Source organism: Mirounga angustirostris, unplaced genomic scaffold, assembly GCF_029215605.1.
Source record: "Mirounga angustirostris isolate CCGP_5_RB_7025 unplaced genomic scaffold, mMirAng1.0.hap1 SCAF_1, whole genome shotgun sequence".
Lineage (NCBI taxonomy): Eukaryota > Metazoa > Chordata > Mammalia > Carnivora > Phocidae > Mirounga > Mirounga angustirostris.
In genome coordinates this window covers 144,912,440-144,937,115 of record NW_026991709.1, presented here as the reverse complement: position 1 = coordinate 144,937,115, position 24,676 = coordinate 144,912,440, and the positions used below count along the sequence as shown (strand labels likewise).

The 24,676-nt window shown below is 41.7% G+C and overlaps 1 protein-coding gene across 2 annotated transcripts; it reads left to right on the top strand.

Annotated features, from left to right (window-relative positions):
- The first annotated feature begins 1,454 nt into the window (after positions 1-1,454).
- Positions 1,455-24,016, top strand: CMTM6 (CKLF like MARVEL transmembrane domain containing 6). Of its 2 annotated transcripts, XM_045903936.2 has the most exons (5): positions 1,455-1,686; positions 12,268-12,444; positions 16,780-16,878; positions 20,399-20,564; positions 23,825-24,016. In XM_045903936.2, the coding sequence occupies exons 1-4, from the start codon at positions 1,549-1,551 to the stop codon at positions 20,534-20,536; spliced, it is 552 nt and encodes a 183-aa protein (XP_045759892.1). In that variant the 5' UTR covers positions 1,455-1,548; the 3' UTR covers positions 20,537-20,564; positions 23,825-24,016. The 2 variants fall into 2 exon arrangements, with proteins under 2 accessions (XP_045759892.1, XP_045759891.1); XM_045903935.3 differs by lacking the exon at positions 23,825-24,016 and having other exon boundaries at positions 20,399-23,170.
- Positions 24,017-24,676: the final 660 nt, after the last annotated feature.

Sequence of the window (24,676 nt, the reverse complement as noted above, 5' to 3'; positions counted from 1 at the left end):
AGAGCTTGTTACAAAAGTATACTCCCAAGACCCACCCAAATTCAGAAACTTTGGGGCAGATCTCCAAGAACCTTTATTTTTAGTTAACCTCCCAGATGATTCTTAGGCATCCCGAAGTTTGTGAATCATGAGCTGAATTCTTATCTTCTTCTGAATTCAAAGAGAGGTAGAGACCCCCTAGAGCATGCCTAAGTGCACCTTAAATAAACTGAGAGGGTTGAGAGAATCTGTCCATCTTCTCTCCTTGCTCAAAGTTTTTAAATATTACTTCCCCTCAATATTTTATCTTGAAAATGTTCAAACACACAGAAAAGTTGAATTAAGAAACCAGCACAGTAGTCACCCATATACTACCCCGTTAACGTGTCACAGCGGTTGCTTTAACACAAGCTTATCCTTTTATCCTTCTCTCTGCTCCTCTACCTGTCTTATTTTTTTTTTTTTGGATGAATTTCAAAGTAAATTTCAGACCTCGGTAATGTCTGATTTGGGATTATGGCAACTTGAAGAATTACAGGGCAGTGAGTCCTTGTAGCCCTGGTGAAAACACGGTGGCTTCGTTTTATTGAACGGGATCTGTGGCTGCTTGGCAGGACATTTAGAATGCATTTAATCAAAGACAGAGGGTAGTTTGGGCTGGCTGTATAGACAGCCCCGCAGAGTAGTATCTACTTGTCTCTATTCATTTGAATAAGAGCTTTTGTTCTGTCACCAGAGGAAGAAAGGGAGATTTGGGGCCATGGAGGAGAGTAGATTAAATATGGAAGTAGGTGGCAGCAGTGGCCCCTCCCCTGTTCCATGGGTTTTGAGGCTCTAATGGAGAGATGGGTTAGAGGCTGAGGTTTGCTGGGTTCATGTTAGCAACAAGGTTGTGAGTCAGACTGTGTAGGTCTGCATTCCAGCTACCCTTAGCTGTTTGCCCTTGGATATATTCCGCCTCTTGGTCTCAGTTTGCTCATCTGTAAAATGAAAGTAATGATAGTACCTACATTACACTGTTGAGAAAATAGGTGTGCCTGACATGTAACGCAATCAACTTCAGTTGCTAAAATAAAACATGAAAGTATGAGTTTCCTTAAGTTCACACAAAATTAACATATATGACTGCGGGAGTTGGTGCACAAGGAAGAGACAAGTAAACTAAATGGTTTTAACAAGTAAGACTAAAAGGAATTCAGAGAGATGCAGGAGGGAGCAATCCTGAAAGTCCTTTCAGACAACGCACTGCCCTCAAAATGAAACCTAATTTCTTTCCTTGCTCTGCAAGGCCCCTACATTATGTGGACTCTGCCTACATCTCCAACTTCCTCTCCTCTCCTCCCTTACTCGGGCCTTAGGACATGCTGTTCTCTCTGCGGGAAATTTTCTCCAGATGTTGAGCAAGGTTGAGGCGTGGCTAAGGCGCGGGGGCGGAGCTAGAGCGGGGGCGGGGCGGGGCGGGGTGGGGCGGAAGCGTGGGCGGAGACCCAGGAAGTGACGGCCGTGCTGGTGGTCCTGGTGTCGGTCAAGTCCGCGGCGCCACCTCTGCGGCCACCGCGTTCCTGGGCCATGGAGAATGGAGTGGTATACGGCCCCACCACGGAGGAGGACCCGGGCCCAGGCAGGGGCGCCCGGAGAGGCCTCGCCTCCTGCTTCTCCCTGGGCCGGCTTCCGTTGCGTCGGCTCGCGCTCAAAGGCTTGCAGCTCGTAAGTCCGCTGCCGGGGTGGGCGAGCCGGGCCCGGGGACAGGGGGTCTGGCCCCGGGGCCGCCGGCCTGCGGGCTCGGGAGGCTGCCGAGCTGCTTCTCCTCGACCTGCTTGTTCAGGAAGCGGCGGTTTCCACACACCTAGTTCCTTCTCTCTCGGCTGGAAAGGGGGGCGTTACCTCCCGCCGCCGGGCGGCGTCTCCACCCGAGCCTCACCCCCGCTGGGTCCCCGGTGACGACGTAGGGCCCCCGAGCGTGTTCCGCGGGTCCAGGAAATGCTTCGGAAACCCAAGTCAACAGCTCAGACTTCTTTCACTCCATCCTCTGTTACGACCTTCGTCTCCTCTCCGAGCTGTTGCTCTGCGTTATCGCCCGAAGTGCCTGTATTTAGATTCCCAAGTGCTTTTTATCTTTCCCTGGTTCCTGTGGTTTTCCTGGCCCGAGCCCGTGGGGGGCAGTTTAATTTGTTGGACGAAGTCTTCCGTTACCACGCACGGCATTGGGATGGGTGTTTCCAATAAATTGTCTCCCAAGTGTTTTATATTGACTGGAAAAGAATTACCTCTGAATGAGCAGTATGTGTGTGCGAAGTACACAGAGAAAAGGACAGCTTGTATTTGCATGCAGGTAGCAAAAGTTGGGCATGGTTTACCCCTCTCTGAATTTCATTGAGTCTTAGTTTACTTTAGGCAGTAAAGGTACCTTAAACCTTGTAGTGAAAATGTCAAAACATCTTTGGATTTTAATTCCAGTCACGCACATACTGACATACTATGTTCTGTTTTAAGCAGTGATGAACATTTTCTGCCAGAGGAAAAATCAGACTGCCTAGAATGTTCCTAAGTTGGTTTTGCTTGTTTTTTTTTTTTTTTGCTTGTTTTTTTTTTTTTTGCGTTTAGTCATCTCAAGTAAAAATAGCCAGTTTGGTTTCCTTGGGACGAACTTAAATTCTTAGAACTCCGATAACGAGAACTTACATTCTTAGAACTCAGATGACCTACTTTTATTAAATAAAAAAATAGCTCTCAGAAAACTGGCACTACTTCTGGTTGTCAAAATGATCACATCTGGGAATAGTTTGGAAATCACCTGGAGGCAGGTGACAGTGTGGCCTACGGAACCCAAGAGGGTAAGGCTCGCTCTCTCCAGCCTCTTTTTAGGTAGTTCCCAGTTGTTACCAGGCATAAGGGGCTCCCTCCTGCCATTGTTCCTTTGTATCATGTGCTCCTTCTACCCAGAGGTGCTCCTTTCTGTTCTTCTCTTGTCAGTTCTAACAGGACTGTTAGATATCAGTGGTGTTCTCTGCAGTGGAGCCCAAATGTTTCTACACAAATAGAAATCTTTAGAACAGAAAAGATTAGTAGCCATATCTGAAGTATTCTTGCTGCTCTACAGACATCATCAATATTCGTGTCCTGCCTGTTAAATCTCATTTGCAGTTGTCTGTTTTTCTTTTCTAATCAGAAATGGCAAAGCTGAAGTAAAATTTCCCATTACCTTATTTGTAGTTTAATAAACTGTAGTTCCATGTCCTTGGAATAGACATACAACCAGAAATTTTGGTGATAGACTTTTTACTTAGATGTGGAGAAGCGGGGTGGGGGGGGATGAATTTGCCTTGTAGGGGTTGGTGGACTGTTCCAGCTTGTTCCCCATCATAAGGAGAAAGAGGGAAAGAATAAAAACTAATGTCTCTTCTTGAAATCCATTTACAGGCTTATCTCGGAGGTACTGCAGGTTGGGTTCCATACCACCGCAATAAAGCGAATATCACAATAAAGCGAGCCTAATGAATGTTTTGGTTTTCCAGTGCATATAAAAGTTATGTTTGCACTATACTGTAGTTTGTTAAGTGTTCAGTAACATTATGTCTAAAAAAATGTACATACCTTAATTCAAAATATATTTTTTTGAGAGGGAGAGCCGGAGCAGGGGGAGGAGTAGAGACGAGGGAGAGGGATAAGCAGACTCTGCACTGAGCGCAGAGCCCGACAAGGGTCTCAATCCCAGGACTCCAGGATTATGACCTGAGCTGAAACCAAGAGTCGGGTGCTCAACAGACTGAGCCACCCAGGCTCCTTAATTTAAAATATTTTATCGCAAAAAAATTCCAGCCATTTTCTGAGCTTTCAGTGAGTTGTAATCACTGATCTATCACCATAGCAAATATAATAATGAAAATGTTTGAAATATTGCAAGAAGTACTGAAATGTGACAAAGACATGAAGTGAGCAAATGCTGTTGGAAAAATGGTACCAATAGACTTGCTTGACTCAGTGTTGCCACAAACCTTCAATTTGAAAAATGTTAATTATCTATGAAATGCAGTAAAGCAAAGTACAGTAAAACAGGTATGCGTTTATTTATTTATGGGGAACTTGTAATGTTATAAGCTTTCTTTAATAGAGATTTTAAAAAATATTTCATTCTTGCTTTCCATTTTGATTGTTGTCTTTTAGTTCCTGCTTTGTTTGAGTGATGGCCTCTATCTTTTCACAATAGTGTATATTATAGGAGTTACCCAGAAAGTTCCAAGGAAGTTATAATGAAATAAATTAAAGCTGTCATCCAGCCTGGGGCAACAGGCAAAGTCATATTCTGCCTTTAGGTTGTTTTACTTTAGATAACTTATTTTTTTTTTTAAGTAGTTTTTTTTAAGTAGATTTGCAGAGCTCCGATAAGGAAACAACTGTAATGTAGAAACCCATAATCAGAAGAGGTACTTTAATAAGAGACATGCAAGCCCTGTGACATTTTATCCAAAATGTGGTGCATTTCTGTGTTTGAGTATATTATTCTAGACCCGTAAATCTTATTAAAGTCTCAAAACCCCAAAAGAGAAAGGAACCTTATTCTAAAACTTAAAAAATCAGACTCTGTGTACTTAGGAAGTTCTTAAGAGTCCAAGGAGATTGAATTGGATTTCCTCCGAGGTTCTTCTCACTAAGATTTTTACAAATCTCTGAGGCTCTGTGGGGTGTGCTGGTACAGAGCTGAACACCAAACCAGTAGAGAGTGGAGCCTACAAACAGAAGGAGAGGTTAGAGATAAAGGAGCATAACTAGCTCTTGAGTTACATACCCCTGGAATTATATAGCTGTGTCTGCTACCATTCAGATAAAACCTTAATTTTGTCAAAGGCTTGTCCAAAACCTAAGCATCCCTTAACTACCATCTGCCCTTCCAGAGCTGAAGAAGAAATACTCAGCTGGGAATGCAATGTAAGGAGTCATCGCAGTCCTAAATTTATGCAGTTTATTTCTTTATCAGTTTATTTTATCCTTAGATTGTTCCTTATGCGCATATATATATACACAAAAATGTATATTTGTGTATGTGTGAAGTTTTTGTTGTTATTTTGAGGGAGTTTGTTTTTGTTTTCAGGGGAAAATTGACATTAGGCAACCTAATTCCTTGCTGGTAAGCTGGTGCAGTGATCTGAATATGTGTACACGCTGACATTGTGTTTATGGTACCAGCTGAATGTCGTGATGGCCTCTCAGTACTGTGATTATAATGACTCTTCAGGCAGACAGTTTGATTTAGAATTCACCAGGGATTTAAATTTATCAAATTATAAAATAATGTTACTCTGTAAGTGCCAAGAAACAAGTCACTTAGAAGCAGTTTCTCTTATATTGGTGCTCTCTTCATTATTTCAATGTGAAAATTGATCTGTAAATTGAAATCATCTATTTTTAACCTTGAGGAAGATCCATAAGGTCAGCAAATTATACCTTTGAACCTTTGTAAGAGTAAATATTTGCCGAAGGCAAGGGAGGCCTAGCCTAACTTCAGGCTGACTGACGGATTTGTTTACTTGGACCTTACATAGGACTACAGGTTTTAGTAGCAAGTTCATTAATTCACAAATTAATTTTGTAGTGGGGCCTTATAATGAATGGCATTAAAAAGCATTAAAAAGTTATTTTTATAAGAAATGTTTTAGTAGGAGACTTTAACAAAGACCGATAATGGAGAATTTGTGTTTAATATAAAGACTGTTAATGTTAAGGAAGACGGACGTTTCAGAAGGGGTAGTGAAACTGAAATGAAGAGAGACACAGGGTAGTCACTATCTGAATGTTTAAATCACCAGAACTGTGACTAAGCCACGTTTTAGTCACTAAGATTTTCCAAATGTGTTGATCCTAGCACATTGGTCTTAATGTAAAATTTAAAAAGGGGAAATGCGCAAAAACTCTGATTGTAACTTCAAAAATCCAGTCTTAAGGGAAAACCCACGCAAACATACATAGCTGTAAAATGAGCTTAATAAACAGTGTTTGGGGGGCGCCTGGGTGGCTGAGTCGTTAAGCGTCTGCCTTTAATTCAGCTCAGGTCATGGTCCCAGGGCCCTGGGATTGAGCCCCGCATCAGGCTCCCTGCTCTGCGGGGAGCCTGATTCTTCCTCTCCCACTCCCCCTGCTGTGTTCCCTCTCTAGCTGGCTCTTTCTCTGTCAAATAAATAAATAAAATCTTTAAAAGAAAACAAAAAAAAAAACATTTTTTGGAGGGTGGGGGAGGGGAACAAGCGCAAAGTGGGAGTCAGGAGACCTGGGTTTTGGGCCATGTCTGGCCAGGGTGGGACCTAGCAGTCAGAGATTCGTTCCTCCATCGCCTGTAGTCACAAGGGTGGGAGACTGTGCCCTCCAAGGACCTCCCAGCTCTAAAGGCTTGACAATTCCCATAGTTCTATTTGGGTAAAATTTTATGTCATCAGAAGCAGTCACATTGGGTGTAATGTTGTTAGGTTCTTAATAGTCAGTAAGCGATATTTAATGTGAGGTTTTCATGCTACTGAGAGTAAAACTACCAGAAAATAATAATTGAATGTTAACTTTTAACATTCATTATGATTTCCTTACCCAGTGACCTTACCTCTTTTATCCTTAACCACTTTGGTATTTAATGCTGGTGATTACCCATTTCTTGAAATTATTCCTTCCCTTAACTTTTACACTTAATTTTTTTTTCTTTTTTAATACAAAAAGTGTTTGTTTACCAAAAAATATATATAAATTAGGAAATATGACTAAAATCAGCCATGCTTCACCCCCCCACATCACTGTTTAAATTAATGATTTGGAATATGTTCACTTGCTTATTAAAGAGTCTTCCTAAGAAGTGTTAGACCCCCTGTGACTTGCTTGTCAGGTGCGAGTTACTCTTTTCCCTCCTACTCAGGCCCCACCCAGTCCTCTGCTCCTCCTGTCTTCTAACCAGCTCAACCAGGCAGGTAGTCCCTGTTGCTTTCATCCAAAAGTCCATACTCCCTGGCCTGATCACCACATAACCACATCCAGTTCCTTAAACATTTCCATCATCACTTCCCACTCAGGTCAGTTGCCTTATTATCCCTGTGGGGTTTACCATGCAAATTCTTGCCTTCATGAATCTGTTCTTTTTTGTCCTCCACCTGGAATGTTCTCTTCCTTTCCAGATCCTATGTATCTCTTAGCCCTGCTTTGAGTCTTGCTTTTCCACTTATCCTTCTCTAGCTACTGTTAGTCCAGGTGGATCCGAGCATTTTCCTGAGATTTCCTGAATCTATATATAATGGATGGTCAATTATGAGGTGTATTGTTTTCTTATACATTGATCTTGTTGCTCTGTCATTACATGTTCCTATACATATTATAGTGTTGGATACACAATACCCAAATGCACTTCTTAAAAAAGATTTTTGTAATTGAGGTATAATTGACATGTATTAGTTTCAGATGTATAACGTAAAAATACTGTAGAGTGCTGTGGGAGATTATATAGGAAGGTTCGGAGCATCAGACAGATGGGAGGAGTCAGGAGAAAACTTCATACTGAATATAGTTTGTAGTGCTGATTTTTTGGTCTTAAACTGGGACTAGGAACTAGTAAACGTCCAAACTTGATATCGTACCCCTTTAATCTCTCAGGATGTCCGGGTAGGATCTGCCTCTTAATACTGCTCTGAGGCTTGACTCCTGTTCATAAGTTTGGAACAGGACTGGTAAGGAAGACCCTGACTGCTGCTGGCTGAGCTGGGTCCTGCCCCTTTCTTACTGAGAATAGACAAGCAGTCTGTATCTCTGCAGAAAAGATTTTATTATCATATGGCTTACATAGATGAACATTCCTGATAACCTAGTTATTGTGATAAGAATGGCTCACGATCAACTAGTCTCAGACCCCAGTTAGAGCTTTAGGCTGATATCTTCTCACAGTTAATTGGCTTTTGTATACCTGAGGTATATTTTGCAAATTTGTCATGGAGGAACTCCTAAAAAGTTGGATAAGATTTAACACAGAGGCAAGAATAAAGCAAATGGAATATTAGATGTTTAGTATTTTATTATACTGTAGTCATGTAAAAACTCACCCTGTAATTATAATTACAGGAGACTAAGGAAGTACCTTTACACAATGACTTTCTGGGATTTGTCTTGGTGTGTCACTTTGTATCCTATGGTGTAATAATTGGGAACACCTTACCTAACCTAACAGCTGTCTGAAGGCGGTTGTTTGGGATATGTTGGACTATTTTATGTCTTACTAAATTCTAGGAAATCATACCAGTAGGCTCTGTTTTCATCCTTATATGGATTCTTTTCAGTTGTGGGATATATGAAATTTTGTATTAACCAGTTGGAGAGGGAAAAATCCCTTAGAGACCTTCATACCAATTTAGGTTTGACCCTTTTTTTTTAAACTTTTTATTTTGAAATAATTATAGATTCACAGGAACTTGCAAAACAAAACATACAGGGAGCTCCTCTGCACTTTGTGTATGTGTGTGGGACCTGTGTAGCTTCCTAGAGTCACCACCACAGCTGGTCCAGAACCATCCTATCACCACAGGGTTCCCTCATGCCACCCCTTTACAGCCACACCTTTCCCCTCTCCCCTGGCCACCACTATTTAGTTCTCCAGCTTTGTAGTTTGTTATTTGAAGAATGCTATATAAATGGAATCATGGGGGTGCCTGGGTGGAGCAGTTAAGCCACTGACTCTTGGTTTCAGCTCAGGTCGTGATCTTGGGGTCGTGAGATCGAGCCCTGAGTGGGGCTCCACACTCAGCACAGAGAATGCTTGGGATTCTCTCTCCCTCACCCTCTGCCCCTCCCCACCCAAAATAAATAAATAAATAAATCTTTAAAAACCTAAATAAATGGAATCATGTAGAATGTAACCTTTGAGTTTTGGATTTTTTTCACTGCATAATTTGGACATTCATCTACATTGTTGCATATGTGAAGTTTGCTCCTTTTTACTGCTAAGTAGTATTCCATGGTATGGATGTAGCACAGTTTGCTTAACCAAAGAGGGACATCTGCCTGGTGTCCAGATTCCAGAGCTGTTATGAATAAAACTGTTATGAACATTCATGTGTCGGTTTTTGCACAGACATGTTTTCATTTCTCCTGGTCGTATGCAGAATGTGGGAATGCGGTTGCTGGGTCATACAGCAGTGGTGTGTTTAGTTTTTAAGAAATTGCTTGATTGTTCTTCAGAGTGGTGTACCACTGACTTCTGTTTGATGAAAATATTTTGTAGCCTGGGTGGTTCAGTCGGTTAAGCATCCCGACTCTTGGTTTCGGCTCAGGTCATGATCTCAGGGTTGTGGGATTGAGCCCCGCGTTGGGCTCCACGCTCAGTGGGGAGTCTGCTTGAGGTTCTCTCTCTCCGTCTGAGCCTCCCCCGACTCATGCTTTCTTTCTCACTCTCTAAATAAATAGAATCTTTTTTAAAAACGAAAATATTGGGGCGCCTGGGTGGCTCAGGTCTATCCCAGGGTCCTGGGATCGAGCCCCGCATCGGGCTCCCTGCTCGGCGGGAGGCCTGCTTCTCCCTCTCCCGCTCCCCCTGCTTGTGTTCCCTCTCTCGCTGTGTCTCTCTCTGTCAAGTAAATAAATAAAATCTTTAAAAAAAAAAAAAAGAAAAGAAAATATTTTGTAGGATAACATTTTTATTTTTATTTTATTTTTTTTTAAAGATTTATTTATTTGAGAGAGAGAGAATGAGAGAGAGCAAGCACATGAGAGGGGGGAGGGTCAGAGGGAGAAGCAGACTCCCTGCTGAGCAGGGAGCCCAACGTGGGACTCGATCCCGGGACTCCAGGATCATGACCCGAGCCGAAGGCAGTCGCTTAACCGACTGAGCCACCCAGGCGCCCCTAGGATAACATTTTTTTTTTTTTAAGATTTTATTTATTTATTTGAGAGAAAATGAGACAGAGAGAGCATGAGAGGAGGGAGGGTCAGGGGGAGAAGCAGACTCCCCGCCGAGCAGGGAGCCTGACGCGGGACTCGATCCCGGGACTCCAGGATCATGACCTGAGCCGAAGGCAGTCGCTTAACCGACTGAGCCACCCAGCCCTAGGATAACATTTTTATAATACGCAACGTATCTGCTGATTTTGGTAGCACACTTGTTGTCATTAGTATATCTGGTTGCTTCTACTGATCTGAGGGGCAAAATGGCATTTCCCGATAGGCTTTGATTTAGGTCACCAGTCATTTTGATGGTCTTAATGCTTGAAGGAAACTCCCTTGGCTTTCACAAAACCCACACTAACTGCCCAAGTGAACCTCTCTTCTCTCTCTTCCTATTTCTAGAGAAGAGTTAGCCCCAGACCTGGGCTCTGAATCCTATCTATAGAGAGCCTCTTTTCTCCTTGTCTTAGACCGACCCATCTTATTGGTTTCTGCCTAAGTATTTAATCATGCTCAGTTCTCTCCCATCTTGAAATTCCCTTCCCTTTGACCTCGTCCACTGCTCCCCTATCTGGCCACTCTTCCCACGCTATACCTCTTGACTCTCCCGACTCTCTCCCGTTGCTTTGTCTTCCCCTCACTTCCCACCATACAGTACTGTAATCTCAGCCTCCCTGGGTGACTACATTGACATGGGCTTGCTGATGTCACCGGCAGCCGCCTTGTAGCTCAGTCTCATGTCAGTGTCTCTGTGTTGTTCTTACCCGACCTCTGAGTAGCATTCATTACCCGTGCTTACTTTCTCTTGGTAGGAATACTTTTTCCTTGGCCTGCTACCTCCTTGGACTGCTGCTCCTAATTGTCCTTTGCTGATGTCACCCCCTCTGCACATCCCTTAAATCTTGGGTTTGCTCAGAGTTCTGCAGCTTTCCTCATTCTGGGTGATCTCACTGGCCGATGCCCACGTCTTCATCTCCACCCTAGACCTCTCCCCTGAGCTGCAGACCTGTATATCCTTTTGCCCCCTAGACACCTCCCTTAACTCTTTTGCAACCCCCTCATACACATTTAAAACAATGTATTCTCTTCCCAGCATCCTTGCCTCTTAAAAAAAAAAAAAGACAAAAGAACCCCGACTCTTTTTCCTGCAGTGGGGCCCCAGTATATTAATACCTTACATACAACAGTGGGAGTGCTGTTAAATCCCACTTGCATTTAATTGAGTTGCCGAATCCACCGGACCTTACCATTGTGCATTCAGTGCACGGCATTCTGACCCATGCCTGTCTGAGCACTTTTGCCTCTGCCATCAGTTGACTTGGGTTATTCCCACTACTACCAATTATACTTTTTATGGTCAGACATTTAATTAAATATCACACAGACTGAAATTGAGTGGGAAAAGGAATTGTTTTTGTGAAAACTAAGTTGAATGCTTTGGAAAGTCCAGAAAATAAATTACTAAAATATTTGCTGCGGAATTAAGTGAGAGCAAGATAACTGTAAAGGGCTAGTAAAACTAGTCCAAATCTAGAAGGATTCTGCCCTCCGCTTCTCTAGTGTCCAAGGTCTTGCTCCACTTCAACTAAACATTAGTCTGCAAGTGGTAATTATAGATGATGAAAGTGATTAGTGCAGAAAACATGACGTGGAATTCCAATCAGTAGGCTCAAACCCAGAGAAAAGCCCTATTTCCAAAGATTGGTGAATAAACATGCCTTTTTGCTTTAAGTTAAAATAAAGCGTTCACGTCTGTTATCTTGTTTCCTACTCTATTTGTATTGGTCCTGACAAAGGGCTTCTGCCGCTTCTTGCCTCTCGCAGTGATTGCAGGAACTGTTCTCCATCACCACTCCCCAGCTCACTGTCTTCCCCTGGTTTCTTCCACAAAGCTTCCCAGCTGGAAGCCTGAATGTTCGCCCCTTTGCTTTAAAACCCTTAGAACCCAGATTTTTTTAAACTAGTAAGCGAGGACATTTAGATCTAGCCTCCGCTTACCTCTCTAGTCTCGTCTCATCCTTTTCGTGCTGCCATCCCCTTCCTTCACACTGGGTGCTTGAACCATGTTGACTGAACCCGCTCTCTCGGCTCAGTGGGGGTGGGGGGATCTCTGCGTGCCTTGGGGTGGGAGGGTGCCAGCAACACCCTGTAATTCCTGGCACCCTGTAATTCCCCCAAGTCTAGCATTTAGCACTGGGTAGTTAATTATTTGTGTACTCGGATTCCCTTGCAGGCAACCAGATTGTGAAGTTCTGTGGAGATGGGGTCCATTCAGTAATCGTGTTTGCCACAGTCTCTACTCTCCAGAGAGTGGAGTGAACAGATGGGTTTTCTGAGTACTGTTGGTTTCCCTGGAAGGCACTTGAGTAAGCAGCTTTGTTTCTTTTGTAGTTGCTGTCCCTGCTGGCCTTTGTCTGTGAGGAGGTCGTGTCACAATGTACACTGTGTGGAGGACTTTACTTTTTCGAATTCGTAAGCTGCAGTGCCTTTCTTCTGAGTCTCCTCATCCTGATTGTGTACTGCACTCCCGTTTATGACCAAGTCGATTCTACCAAAGTCAAGCAGTCGGTAAGCGTGAGAAAAACAGAATCCCTTTACGAAGAACGTGGCTCCTTTGGAATCTCGCGTAGTTTTGTTCTTCAGAACGGTGCTGCTTTCAAAACTCCGTAGCTCGAGAAGACGCTCCCCATGGTTCCAGTTCTGCCCCTGAGCAACTCCATTTTCCCTGCCAAGCAGGGTGGGAGAGGGGGAAAGGGAAATCAGAAAGGGGAAAGGGGGAGACAGACTCGGCCAAGGGTTTACAACTAATTGGTTTGATCTCATTCACACGAGGTATTTGTTTTTCTTTTTTTCTTTTTTAAACACGTATTTTTTAAAAACTAGGATTTGCGTCACTCTTGGGTTCTACAGTTGTCCCTTGTGTACCTGCCGTGCGCCGGGCATTAGGCTCGACGTTAGAGAGAGTGATAAACTCATGTGAGGTATTTCTGGAGCTTCTCAAATAAAGCACCACATCATGCTGCCTATTTTGTTTTGATTTTGATATTGTGAAAGAAGTTATCAGTGAGTGAATTAAGGCACTTGTTGAATTCACTGTTCAGAAATTTCCCTTTTAATGAAAGCACACATGAGAATTTTATTTTCACAGAATCAGTGATGCATAACTTTCTAAAGACAGTCTGCTGGTGCATGTTTTTGAGTATAGTGTGGATTTGTGAGATGACACATGATTCACATGTTTACTGCACTTGAGAAAGAATTGAGCAGTTTCCTTCTTCAGTAGTGTTGGAACTAAGCTAATAGTGGTTTGTGACAAGTACATGTCAGCGTTGACATATAAAAGCATTCACACCTCTGAGGGAAAAGATACAATTAGGGTGAGTTTTTAACTATTAAGAACGGAGGATAACAAGATCAATACAAAGCAGTACGATTCTGTTAATTTTTTATTTTATTTTTATTATTTTTTAATAGATTTTATTTATTTATTTGACAGAGAGAGAGCACAAGTAGGCAGAGTGGTAGACAGAGAAGGAGAAGCAGGCTCCCTGCTGAGTAGGGAGCCTGATGCGGGGCTCGATCCCAGGACCCTGGGATCATGACCTGAGCCGAAGGCAGACGCTTAACGACTGAGCCACCCAGGCGCCCCTAATTTTTTAAATTAATGCAAAGTAAGCATCGGGTCAGATATTAATATACACCTAAGAGATTTACTTTTTTCTATATACACTTTGGTGCCTTTTAAGTCTGGTGCTCTAAGAATCCATTACCTTCTTTTAACAGAATATTTTAAGTTTAAAAATTAAAAAGCAAAAAAAATTGATACCACAACAGTTAAAAAAATAACTTTGAAAACCAGATTGGAGCTGAATCACATCCACCAAGCCTTTTGATGAGCACATACATGCAGCTCTTGGTATGGCCGATACAGGACTGGCCCATTACCCTTCCTGATAATAGTTGCTGTCAGCACGGACTTGCGCCCGACACTTCATGCACTGTGATTCAGAATCCTCACACCATAATGCTCCATTTTCCTGTTGAGGAAATTTGGGTTCAGAGTGGTTACATACCTTGTCCAAAGTTACACAGCTAGGGTAAAAATAAACTGAGACTGGAACCCAGGAAAGCCCTCAACACTCTGCATTCCATTCTCTGGCCTCCCCCGAATCCTGCCTACCAACCAGCGCCCTACCAACTTTTGATGCTCTTGTGGCAAATGTTATCACCTCAGGGATCTCCCTATAATGATGGCAACAGCAGAACCCATTTATTGTATGGAATGCATATTAAGAGGATGCAGAGAATACCTTAGAATTTTTGTTAATTTTATTTGTAATCTTTGTCAATCCTTCCTTTTTACAGAGAGGTATTCGGTAAGATTTTTGGATGAGTGAAAAGTTTAGTAGTATATTTGAGCTGATTGATTTGTAGTTCCAGTGTATAAATTTATATTTTAAGCATTAAAGATCGAAATTATTTTTTCTTTTCCTATCTCTCAATGGCAAAACAGTATCACCGTCCATATTTTAGAAAGGTTTAGTCTTTAGTGTTGCATCTGTAATGTTTAAGAACATTGATCTTTTTGACAAGAAAACATTGATCTTTTTGACAAGAAACAATATTTTCCGGTTTAATGGTTTAACTAAACTAAACTAAATGTAAAACATTTATTACATCAGAGGAGCATTTAAAAGTAATTAAAAAAAAAAACATTATTTTAGAGTAAGTACTGATCTTAAAATATTGGAGGGGGGAATAAATCAGTCATTTCATCCTAAAACAGCTTTTGTAAATATTTTACTATATCTCTTTTGGGTCTTTTTTGTCTATTCATAGGTGATTTAAGAGTCATATATGCTGTACTTTCCACCTAACATAAGGATTTCATGTTTGTTTAAAAGGTTTAAAAATCACTTTTACTCTCAACTTACTAATGTACTTACATACTTTTTAATGTCAGAGAAGTTTTCTGTTTTACAGAGAATGTTTTGAGAGGGTGGTGGTGGTGGTAATGCCTAGGGAGTGGGAGGAATAAGCTTTTTGAAGGGAGAATCTTTTCTGTTCCGTGCTGTTGGGGCTCAGATTCTGTCAAGAGTAACAACAGCCAACACTTACGGGACATTTACTGTGTGCCTGGCACTGATCTAAGCACTTTCTACCAATTAACTCTAATCTTTAGAATCACCTCTGAAGAAGATACTATTACTACTCCCATTTTGCAAATGAAACTAAGGAAGACAGATGTTAAGTAACGAATTCAAAGTCGTAGAGCCAAGAAGTAGCATGACTGGGATTTGAACTCGGTCTGGTTCTAGAATCCATGTTTCTTGAACACCACATTAGTCTGCCTCAAAATGGTTGTCTTGTTTAATACCTCCTTGAATGTACTCCAGATATTAGTAAATGGAGTTTTATTTGTATGTCACAGATATGAAATAATATTCAAAGGAACAGGAAAAACAGAATATTGCAGAAAAACCATCTCTTTTAGAAGCAAAGAGAAAATCTCTTACTTTGTTTTATAAATGTTAAGTGTATAATTGACAGTATAGGAATTCTGTATTGGATGGGTTATTGATATTAGGTTTAGTGGAGACTGCACTTCAGAAAACCCCGAAAGTATCAGACTTAAAACCCTTTGGAATGGCCATCATTTTACCAGTTTCTCCTCTGAGTCAAGTGTGCATGTCAAGCACTGGTTTCACTTGGCATCTGAGAGGAGCCATACAAGAGTGTGCCTGAGAGAACCCTTGGAAACCCAAGGAGAACTTCATGTCATGAACTGCATTATGAGGAGATACGGAAGCTTTTGTAGAGTAGATAAACTCATGATACAAGCTCATTTTGGGTTACTCACTTGGAACAATTGGAAGCAATATGTTATTGCAGAAAGCTTAAGTGTCTAGAAAACATACTGTTGGCATATTTTATGTAGTTAATGACGGGTGGTTCTTCTGATGCTCTCTTTTCCAGAGTGCTTTCAAAGCACTGAAGTACCCTCAGAGAGGCCATCCTAGCATAGAATACAGATCTTCCTCGACTTACAGTGGGGTTATTACATCCCAATAAACCCGTCATAAGTTGAAAAGACCCTGAGTCAAAAGTGCATTAATACACTTAGCCTCCTAAACATCATCGCTTAGCCTCGCCTACCTTCAGTGTGCTCGGAACGCTTACATCAGCCTGCAGTTGGGCAACATCATCTACCACAAAGGCTGTTCGATAGTAAAGTGTTGATTCATGTAATTGGATACTATACTGAAAGTGACCAACAAAATGGTCGTGTGGGTACAGAAGGGTTGTCCGCGTACCTGTCGTTCACCCTCGTGATTGGTGGCTGACCCGGAGCTGCTCCCACTGCACAGCATCACAATGGAAGATCGTCCCACACAGCGCTAGCCTGAGACAGCATCCAGACTCACAGTCTGAAGTACAGTTTCTCCTGAACATGGAACATTTTTGCAACATTTAAAGTGAAAAATCATAAGTGCAACCATTGTAAGCCAGGGGCCATCTGTACTTTGAAAGGAAAGGAAAATTTTTTTGCTTCTAGTTTTTGGGGTTTTTTTTGGCTGGCAGTAAGATGATTTAATAAACCTTTGGCTTTGATAATTTAATATGTCCTTGAGAAAAAGACACACACACACACACAACCTTTTGGGGAGCTGCTCTTATTAAAAGATTATCTTGTGGTGTACTTTGAATATGCCCTGTGCAAAGAGTGGATAGTGTTCCTTTATAGGGAGGTTAGTGAATGCCTGATTTATGGAAAAGTTAGGAGCTGAAGTATGTAGGTTTGGGCTGTATGAAGAAAAAACTGTGTCACAAAGGTTTTTAAAACTAAAAAACAAAAGTATTTGTTTCATCAACCTAACCATGTTCTTTATGCACACGTTACAGGATTTTTATATTACTATGGGAACAGGATGCGTGTTTTTGTTGGCATCCATCATTTTCGTTTCCACACATGACAGGACCAAAGCTGAGATTGCTGCAACTGTGAGTACCTTGTATTTCGAACCCTTGCTTAGTTTTGTTTCCTTAGAAATATGGAACTTGGAAAGTACTTGACAAGTGATACAATATGGGAGAGTAGTTTATCTTGTAATTTTTTAGTAATTTTGAACAGAGGACCTAAGAGCAAATAAATAGGATAGCCTTAGAAACCGAGAACCTGTCTTTAGACTTTAGAATAAAAGCCCATTTACTCCACATATGAACGTGTCACTGCTAATGGAAGTGATAGAATTGACTTTATTATCCCGTACTTTTCTACTTTGCAGTCCAGCAAAAATATACCTACATGCCAGGTGCTGTTCTAGGTGTAGAGAATACACAGGAGAAATGATCCAAGGGTTCAGCCTTTATAATAAAAGAGATAGATAAGTAAATGTCTTTATCTGAAATCCTTGGGGAGGGGGCAGTTTTGTTTTGTTTAGAATTCAGAATATTCTGGTTTTTAGAAAGATAATCTTGCACATATCATATCTCAACTTCAGAGGCCCTGGGGCAGCACCCTATAATCCAACATGTTAATATTTCTGAAGCATGAATATTCACAGTAAAAAGGATAAAGACTGTAAGTAGTTTTACTTCGTGCCACTTTTGAGCCCAGTAAATTATGAAAACTACTTTTGTAGCTTTCTGGATTTGAGAATTACAAATCAAGGATCATGCACCTGAATTGGTACCAGTGTTGTGAACGTGAATAACTGATAACTGAGTAACAAATCCTCTTGCACGTCAGCTGGGTTCCAATTAATCCTTGGTTCATGACAAAACTGAAGTTATAATTAATTGACTTGTCAGCTAGTAGATCATTAAAACTACTTTTAATTACAGAACAACTCAAAAGGAGTTCAGAGCCTTGCATGGTTCTACCTACCTGTTCATGTGAGCACAGTTTATTAGCACACATGTAAAACATGTAAAACAAAACAGAAATTAAATTAATGCTGAACCTCGACTCATTCCAGCAATAAGTAATATTTCTGCATGGGCACATGAACCAATGGGTACATGAAGAGAAATGTCAAAGTTTTAATAGACCCTTCGGTTAATTTCAGTTTATATACATATTTTTGTTGCGGAGGAGTATTAATAAGGGTGATCAGTAAAATGTTTTGCAGTGTGGAAATGTATTACTATAAAATCCTTGGAGGGGGCCACCTGGTTGGCTCAATCGGATGAGCGGCTGACTCTTGGTTTCGGCTCAGCTCATGATCTCAGGGTTGTGAGATTGAGCCCTTGCCTTGGGCTCTGCGCACAGCGGGGAGTCTGCTTGAGACTCTCTCCCTCTCCCTCTGCTCCTTCCCCCAGCTTGCTTGCTCTGTCTCTCTCTAAAATAAATAAATAAATAAATCTTTAAAAAATAAAATAAAATCCTTGGAGGAAGTGAAATAGAGTTGAGGAAAGTTGAGTTGAAGGGGGAAAGAGAGCATGGCATGAAATTACCAGCTATTAAAACAGAGCTTATTGGTGTGTGACGATAAGGTGATGTGTTAGATTAGTGCAGTATTTAGATTTCATTGGATATATTTAAGAGTTAATGGTCGTTTAAAAACTCAGTATTTATAATATGCTGGAAATTACCTTTTGTAACTATTTAAATTATGAAAGAATTTACAGACTTGAGGGAGGGAATCCATTTAAAAAAAAATTGTGAAGTATGTGAGCAAAAGCTCTGGAAGATCATTTGTCTGGATGATATGGCGTAGAGGGCGCTGCTTGGACTAAAGCTCTCAAGGGGGTTAGGGATGACTTCACAGACAGGGTGACATCTGGTCTGTCCTTAGAGCATGTAATATGTTTGCCGGGCAAATAAAGGGATAGATGCCATCAAGCCAAAATGAAGACTCCAGAGGGGAGAAGTGACTTGGGTTTGGAGATGTGGGATTGATAATTTAAATGGAGGTTGGATGTGTTGGGGCTATGGGGGTGAAATCATGAATTTGAAGTTGAGTTTGCTTTACAGTGAGATGAGGCAGAAAGCATATTCTTTAGGATAGAGGAGCTGGGTGTGAAGGGTCAAGAAACTGGAGCAGACGACAACAAAATGTTAAAAATCTAAACAGGGGCACCTGTGTGGCTCAGTCTGATAAGTGTCTGCCTTCGGCTCAGGTCATGATCCCGGGGTCCTGGGATCGAGCCCCCCATCGGGCTCCCTGCTCAGCGGGGAGTCTGCTTCTCCCTCTGCCTCTGCCTCTGCCTGCCGCTCTCCCTGCTTGTGCTTGCTCTTTCCCCTTCTTCTGTCTGTGTAAAGTAAATGTTTAAAAAAAAATCTAGAACAAACTGCTGGTTACCAGAGGGGAGGTGGGTGGGGGGATGGGTAAATAGGTGATGGGGATGAAGGAGTGACTTGTGATGAGCACAGGGTGATGTATGGAGGTGCTGAATCACTGTATTGTACACCTGAAACTAATATTATGCTGTATGTTAACTAACTGGAATATAAATAAAAACAAACAATAATAAAAATCATGGAGAGATGGGGTGTTAGAGGTGGAAGGGACTTTAGCCATTACCTACATAATTTTCTCTTTTAACAGAGCAGTTCTTTGGCCCCCATTCCTTTAAGGCTTTTGCTAGTGAAGATCTCTTCTTGACAGAATTCTCAGAATGTTTGATCATATGTTAGAAGAGTACAATGAGGAAGTGATTTAAAGGAAGAGGAAGTAGGTAGTGGTGTCATGTTGCTGTGTCATTATTACAGTGTGACAGTTAACTGGAAAATATTTTTTAGGTAATTTAACCTAAAAGTATCTTCAAAATAGAATTTCTGTTGATCAGTCAATGGATATTGATTACTTCTTGCCATTGTCACCTGCGCTCAGCTCCCTACTCACTCATTTCCCTTACCCTCTCTGTGGGTCAGTCTAACCATTGCTAATAATCTTGTGTTTTGTATCATTTTATAAGATTTTGGTTTTCCTCTATTAACCTTAGTTTCACAGATTGGCACCCCACACGTACACGTGCATACACACACGTAAGACAGGACATCTCTGTTTTGGGAAACTTCAACTAATAGCCATTAGTCTAGAATTTCTTTTTGTAACATCTATTTTTTTGATGCCCTTAAAAAGTCTTTTATTACTAAGGTTAAGAATAATGTATATAAGATAGGGGCGCCTGGGTGGCTCGGTCAGTTAAGCACCTGCCTTCGGCTCAGGTCATGATCCCAGGGTCCTGGGATCGAGCCCCACATCAGGCTCCCTGGTCCGTGGGGCGTCTGTTTCTCCCTCTGCCCCTCCCCCTACTCGGGCTCTCTCTCTCTCTCTCTCTCTCTCTCTCTCTCCTTCCCTGCCCCTCCCCCCTGCTCATGCTCACTCGCTCGCGTGCTCTCTCTCTACACTCTCTCTCTCAAATAAATAAATAAAATCTTTAAAAAAAAAAAAGACGAATGTGGATTAAATTGATGAAACATCTTGCTTGTATAAAACACTACCAGAGCCAACTAGGAAATGTGAGATTATATTCCAAATCTGTCATATAAACCCTTGTTCTTTTTTCTCCTCAGGTGTTTGGATTTCTAGCAAGTATTATGTTCCTGTCTGACGTTGTCATTATGTTCTGTGAGAGACGACAGGAGTCCCAGATGAGGAAACCAGAGGCTACCAGGAGGTCAGGGCCCCTCACAGAACCCCTTAATGCTTAAGGACTTTGGGGACTACATGTTACATAAGGTATTGACTGTGCCTGAGCCCTGGCCGCTTGTGTAGAATTTGTGTAATTGTTAAGCCACTTCTTTTGGAGAGCAAGGGGAAGGGCAGGAAGGCAGTTTTATTAACATTGGCCTCTGTGTCAGTCACCACAAATTAGGCCAGAGAGTTTTGGGGCTTAAAAAAATTTTTTTTAAATAACAGTTAAAACTTCTGTCACATGAAATGGTTCTGTTTTTGTTTTGGAGGCGAGGACAGTTGTTTCTTTAAATCACATAGCTCAACTGATGATAATTTATTCTGTTGTCGTTACTAGGCCTAGCTTTCAAATTAAGGCTGCACAGCCAGCATGATTAAGTTCATCCATTTAGAAATTGTTTCATTTTTAAATTAATTTGCTTAGCCAGGATTTTTTTTTTTTTTGATGATGATCAGATAAAATTTAATGTATATTTAAGAGATCACTATTTAAAATATTGGTCTAGATTTTTTTCCCGTAAAAATGTAATACCCAGGCTTTACTGTATCTCAGCCTTAAAATTATATTGTTACATTTTAGGATAATAACTCTTTCTGAGACCTTTTATAGCCTGATAGAAACTGTATGGGAGGTGTTGGTATTTTATATGTATAAAAGCAACAACATCAGAAACCACATGTTTTTACTGCACTTTGGTGGTTGTTGATAAGCAAAAAAAAAGTTTATATAACACACAGAAAAATGGAAGAAACTCTCATGGCTAAGGACCAAAGATAAAGAAGATACACTTTTTGCACAATACAGTGAAAGTAATTATAAAAACAGGCTTCAACCACCTACCACTGTCTGAAGAGATAAGTTCATACTATGAGTTAGAAATTGGTCCATTCCCTTACTGGCATATGGTTATTTCTACTGAAGTTAATACAGCTCTGCAGGTCCCATTCAGAGTTTTCTTTTAAGCCTCCCCTCTTTTTAAAACCCCAGCCTTTGATTTTTCATCTATTTGAGATTCTCCCTTTTCTGTCTCTTTATCCACATGGTCCATACACTGCTTCATCACCCGACAGAGGTGAGCCTCTAGCTGTGACTCTTGCTTGATGGCAGTGGTCTTTAGGTGGTCCAAAATTTGGGGCCCTTTTAATTGCATAGAATATGTAGCAGGATCTTTAGGGTTCTTGTTCCCACATTGTGCATTACTCTAACTTCTCTTTGGGGGAGCCCTTCTTAAGAAAGTGAGCATCTAGCAAATCCTGCCCAGGTTAATACTGATGATGGTGTAAGGGAGTAGTCTACCCACTCTCAAGAGACACTTCCTAACTAGTTCTGATAATTTGGGAGCATTGTCTCTTGCTGGCAGGTTGTCTTAGACCCAGCCAGACAAGGCACTCAAGACAGGACCTTTCTGACCAAGTGGTTCACAGAGTAGACCTCTCTTGTCCTCCTCTTGGATTTTTGACTCAGGACTCTAGAGTTAAGGCAATGAGCCCATGCGTCAGGTACTTCAGGACTTTGGTGGAGGTCTCCTGGGCTAGCTGGGCTGGGTTATCTATTGGAAGGAGTGGAATTATGTTTCCAGTGAGACAATTTAGTGACCGTGTCCTTTTTAAATTTCTCATTTATGTGTGGTCGATGTGGCGAATGTGGTGGTCAGAATTCATTATGGCCAAACACAGCTTCTCCTGTCTTTGCTGACTCAGGACCTTATCCCTTTGTACCAGAGCTCGGGTGCTAGCTAGTTCTGGTGGGTAGTCACCACTGCCTCCTCCCTGGGAGATAATGAAACCGATTACTGATGCTGTCGTTACTGGGCATACCATCCAAGAGAGGAGAAATAGCCTGGGTCTGGGCTCCAAGAATAGAGTGGTGCAAAAATAACTCACTTCTGGTCGGCAGGTTCTGGAATTTCCCATCTAACTGTACCACTGTCATTTGAAATACCATCGAGACCCAGCTGGGTTTCGCAGCAAATGGTCTGGGCTACCTCAGGGGCCTCCCGCGCGCATGGATTTAGTTGAGGTTGATGGACATGTCCCCGCCGGCCTCACACATGGAGCGCATTGACATTGAACTTCAGCTCTGCTTGTTCTGAGGCTTTGCTTCCATTTGTTTGATTGGAGCACAAGTGAGCCTCATAGCTGCCACTTAATCCTTCCCTTTTCGGGAAGATCATATATTCACTAGTACTTTTGGTCACTCCAGAACTTCTCTTCATATTGTTTGTTATGGGACCCATGACTGATTAGCCTCCCTCTTCTGTTGTAGAAGGAATGAGAGGGAAAAGACCATGTGGAAAATAAAAAGGGACCAAAACCCCTCCTATGTCCAAAACAGGGCACACTCAATAAACTGAAAGTTATAATTTTTTATTAACAGCCATGTTAGACTTAATTTGTTATATTTTGTACAAATAAACTGTTTAGAGTGGTTCTTAAAAATTATAAGGGAAATGCACATACAGTATAAAAATTTTCTAATTGCTGTACTTAAATTATGTTCTGTTTGGGGACTGGGAAATGTATTTTTACATTGTTTATAGCCAATCGCTTTTGTATTTATCAATTTAAATCCTGTGTGTCTTTTTTTTTTTTTTATCTTGCTCAATGTCAAATTTTGTAGTCTTCTTTTTAAATAAATCCATTTTATTGTCTGCCTTTGTAGTTGTTTCATTGTTACTTCAGAAGCCTGATGCTCAGGGTGCCTGGGTGACTCAGTCAGTTAGGCGGCTGCCTTCAGCTCAGGTTATGATCCTGGAGTCCCAGGATCCAGCCCCACGTCAGGCTCCCTGCTCAGCGGGGAGTCTGCTTCTCCCTCTGCCCCTACCCCCTCTCCTGCGCGCGCTTTCTCTCTCTCTCTCTCTCTCTGCCTCAAATAAATAAATAAAATCTTAAAAAAAAAAAAAAAGCCTGATGCTGAGATGAAAACTTTCTCCAGACTTCTAGGAGTTGGCTCTACAATCGTGGTAAGTGCCTGTGTAGAACACTGAACTGGGGGTCCACCCAGGTGTGGGGCACAGGAAGCAAACCCTCTTCCTACCCAGGCGCCGCCCCTCCCGTTGCCAAGACGGAACACACCTTCAAATGGTATTTTTAAGGAGCCATATAGGAAAAGTCACAAAGCAATAAACACCTTGAAATACTTGCAAAGAAGCATATTGGGACTCTCCCATCACATCTCTCAATGTGGCTAAACAATGCTAAAAACAAAATAGGCACATTCTCTTTCAGACTGTCCAGTGACTGGGAAAGTGTGAAGCAAAACCAGGGTGGTTCTGGTAAAGCTGCAATCGTTTGTGTCGTTGCAGAATTCCTGCCTCCGGTCTGAACAAGAACAAGATCTTTATTGTCATCAAGAACTCCCTGGAATTTGTACATTCTTCAGAGTTTTGTGTTTTGTTTCGATAAAGAACATTGTGTATCAACGTGCAGTCAACTTCGAGGAGCAAAAATGTAATTTAAATAGGTCTTAACCAGTAAGGACAATGTCTTTCCTAAGAAGCCCGGGTAGGGCAGTTCTGGGACTGGTCAGAGTTCAGTGACTCAGTGGTATAATCAGGCGCCCAGACTCTTTCCATGTTTTTCTACCCATCCATCTTCTGCTGTGAGTTTTTATCCTTAGGGTTGACCCTTGATGGTGTAGCAAGATGGAGGCAACATGTCCAGACATCGTCCACTTGCACGACAATGTCCAAAGGCCCGAAGGGAAGAGATTGTGTATTTCTCTGTCCCGAAGGTGTTCCTTTTTCCCAGAAGCCCCTCAGTGGACTTCACCTACTTGCCTTCTACTAGAAGACTTTAAATGCCCATTTCTAAATCGCTTACTGACCTGGAGAATGGCATTACTGAAGAAATGGCCTAAAGTAATCCAGATTCCTCTCCTTCGATGGGAACACCCTTGGAAGCATATAGCCTTCCATTACCCGAACAGATTGGTTCTGTAGCAGGAGAAGGGCCACTGGCCTGGGTTTCAACAGTGTCTGTCATAAGCAGGTTGAGGATCGGACCCCAGCTAGGGGAAATAAAATTCCATTTAAGAACATTTCGCAGGCCTGACTACCCCAAAACAATTTAAAATAGAAAAACTAACGGTTTTGATGTCTAGACTAAATTATAGTTGTACAAGTAATGGGTACCATAGAAAATTGGTTTAATAAAAG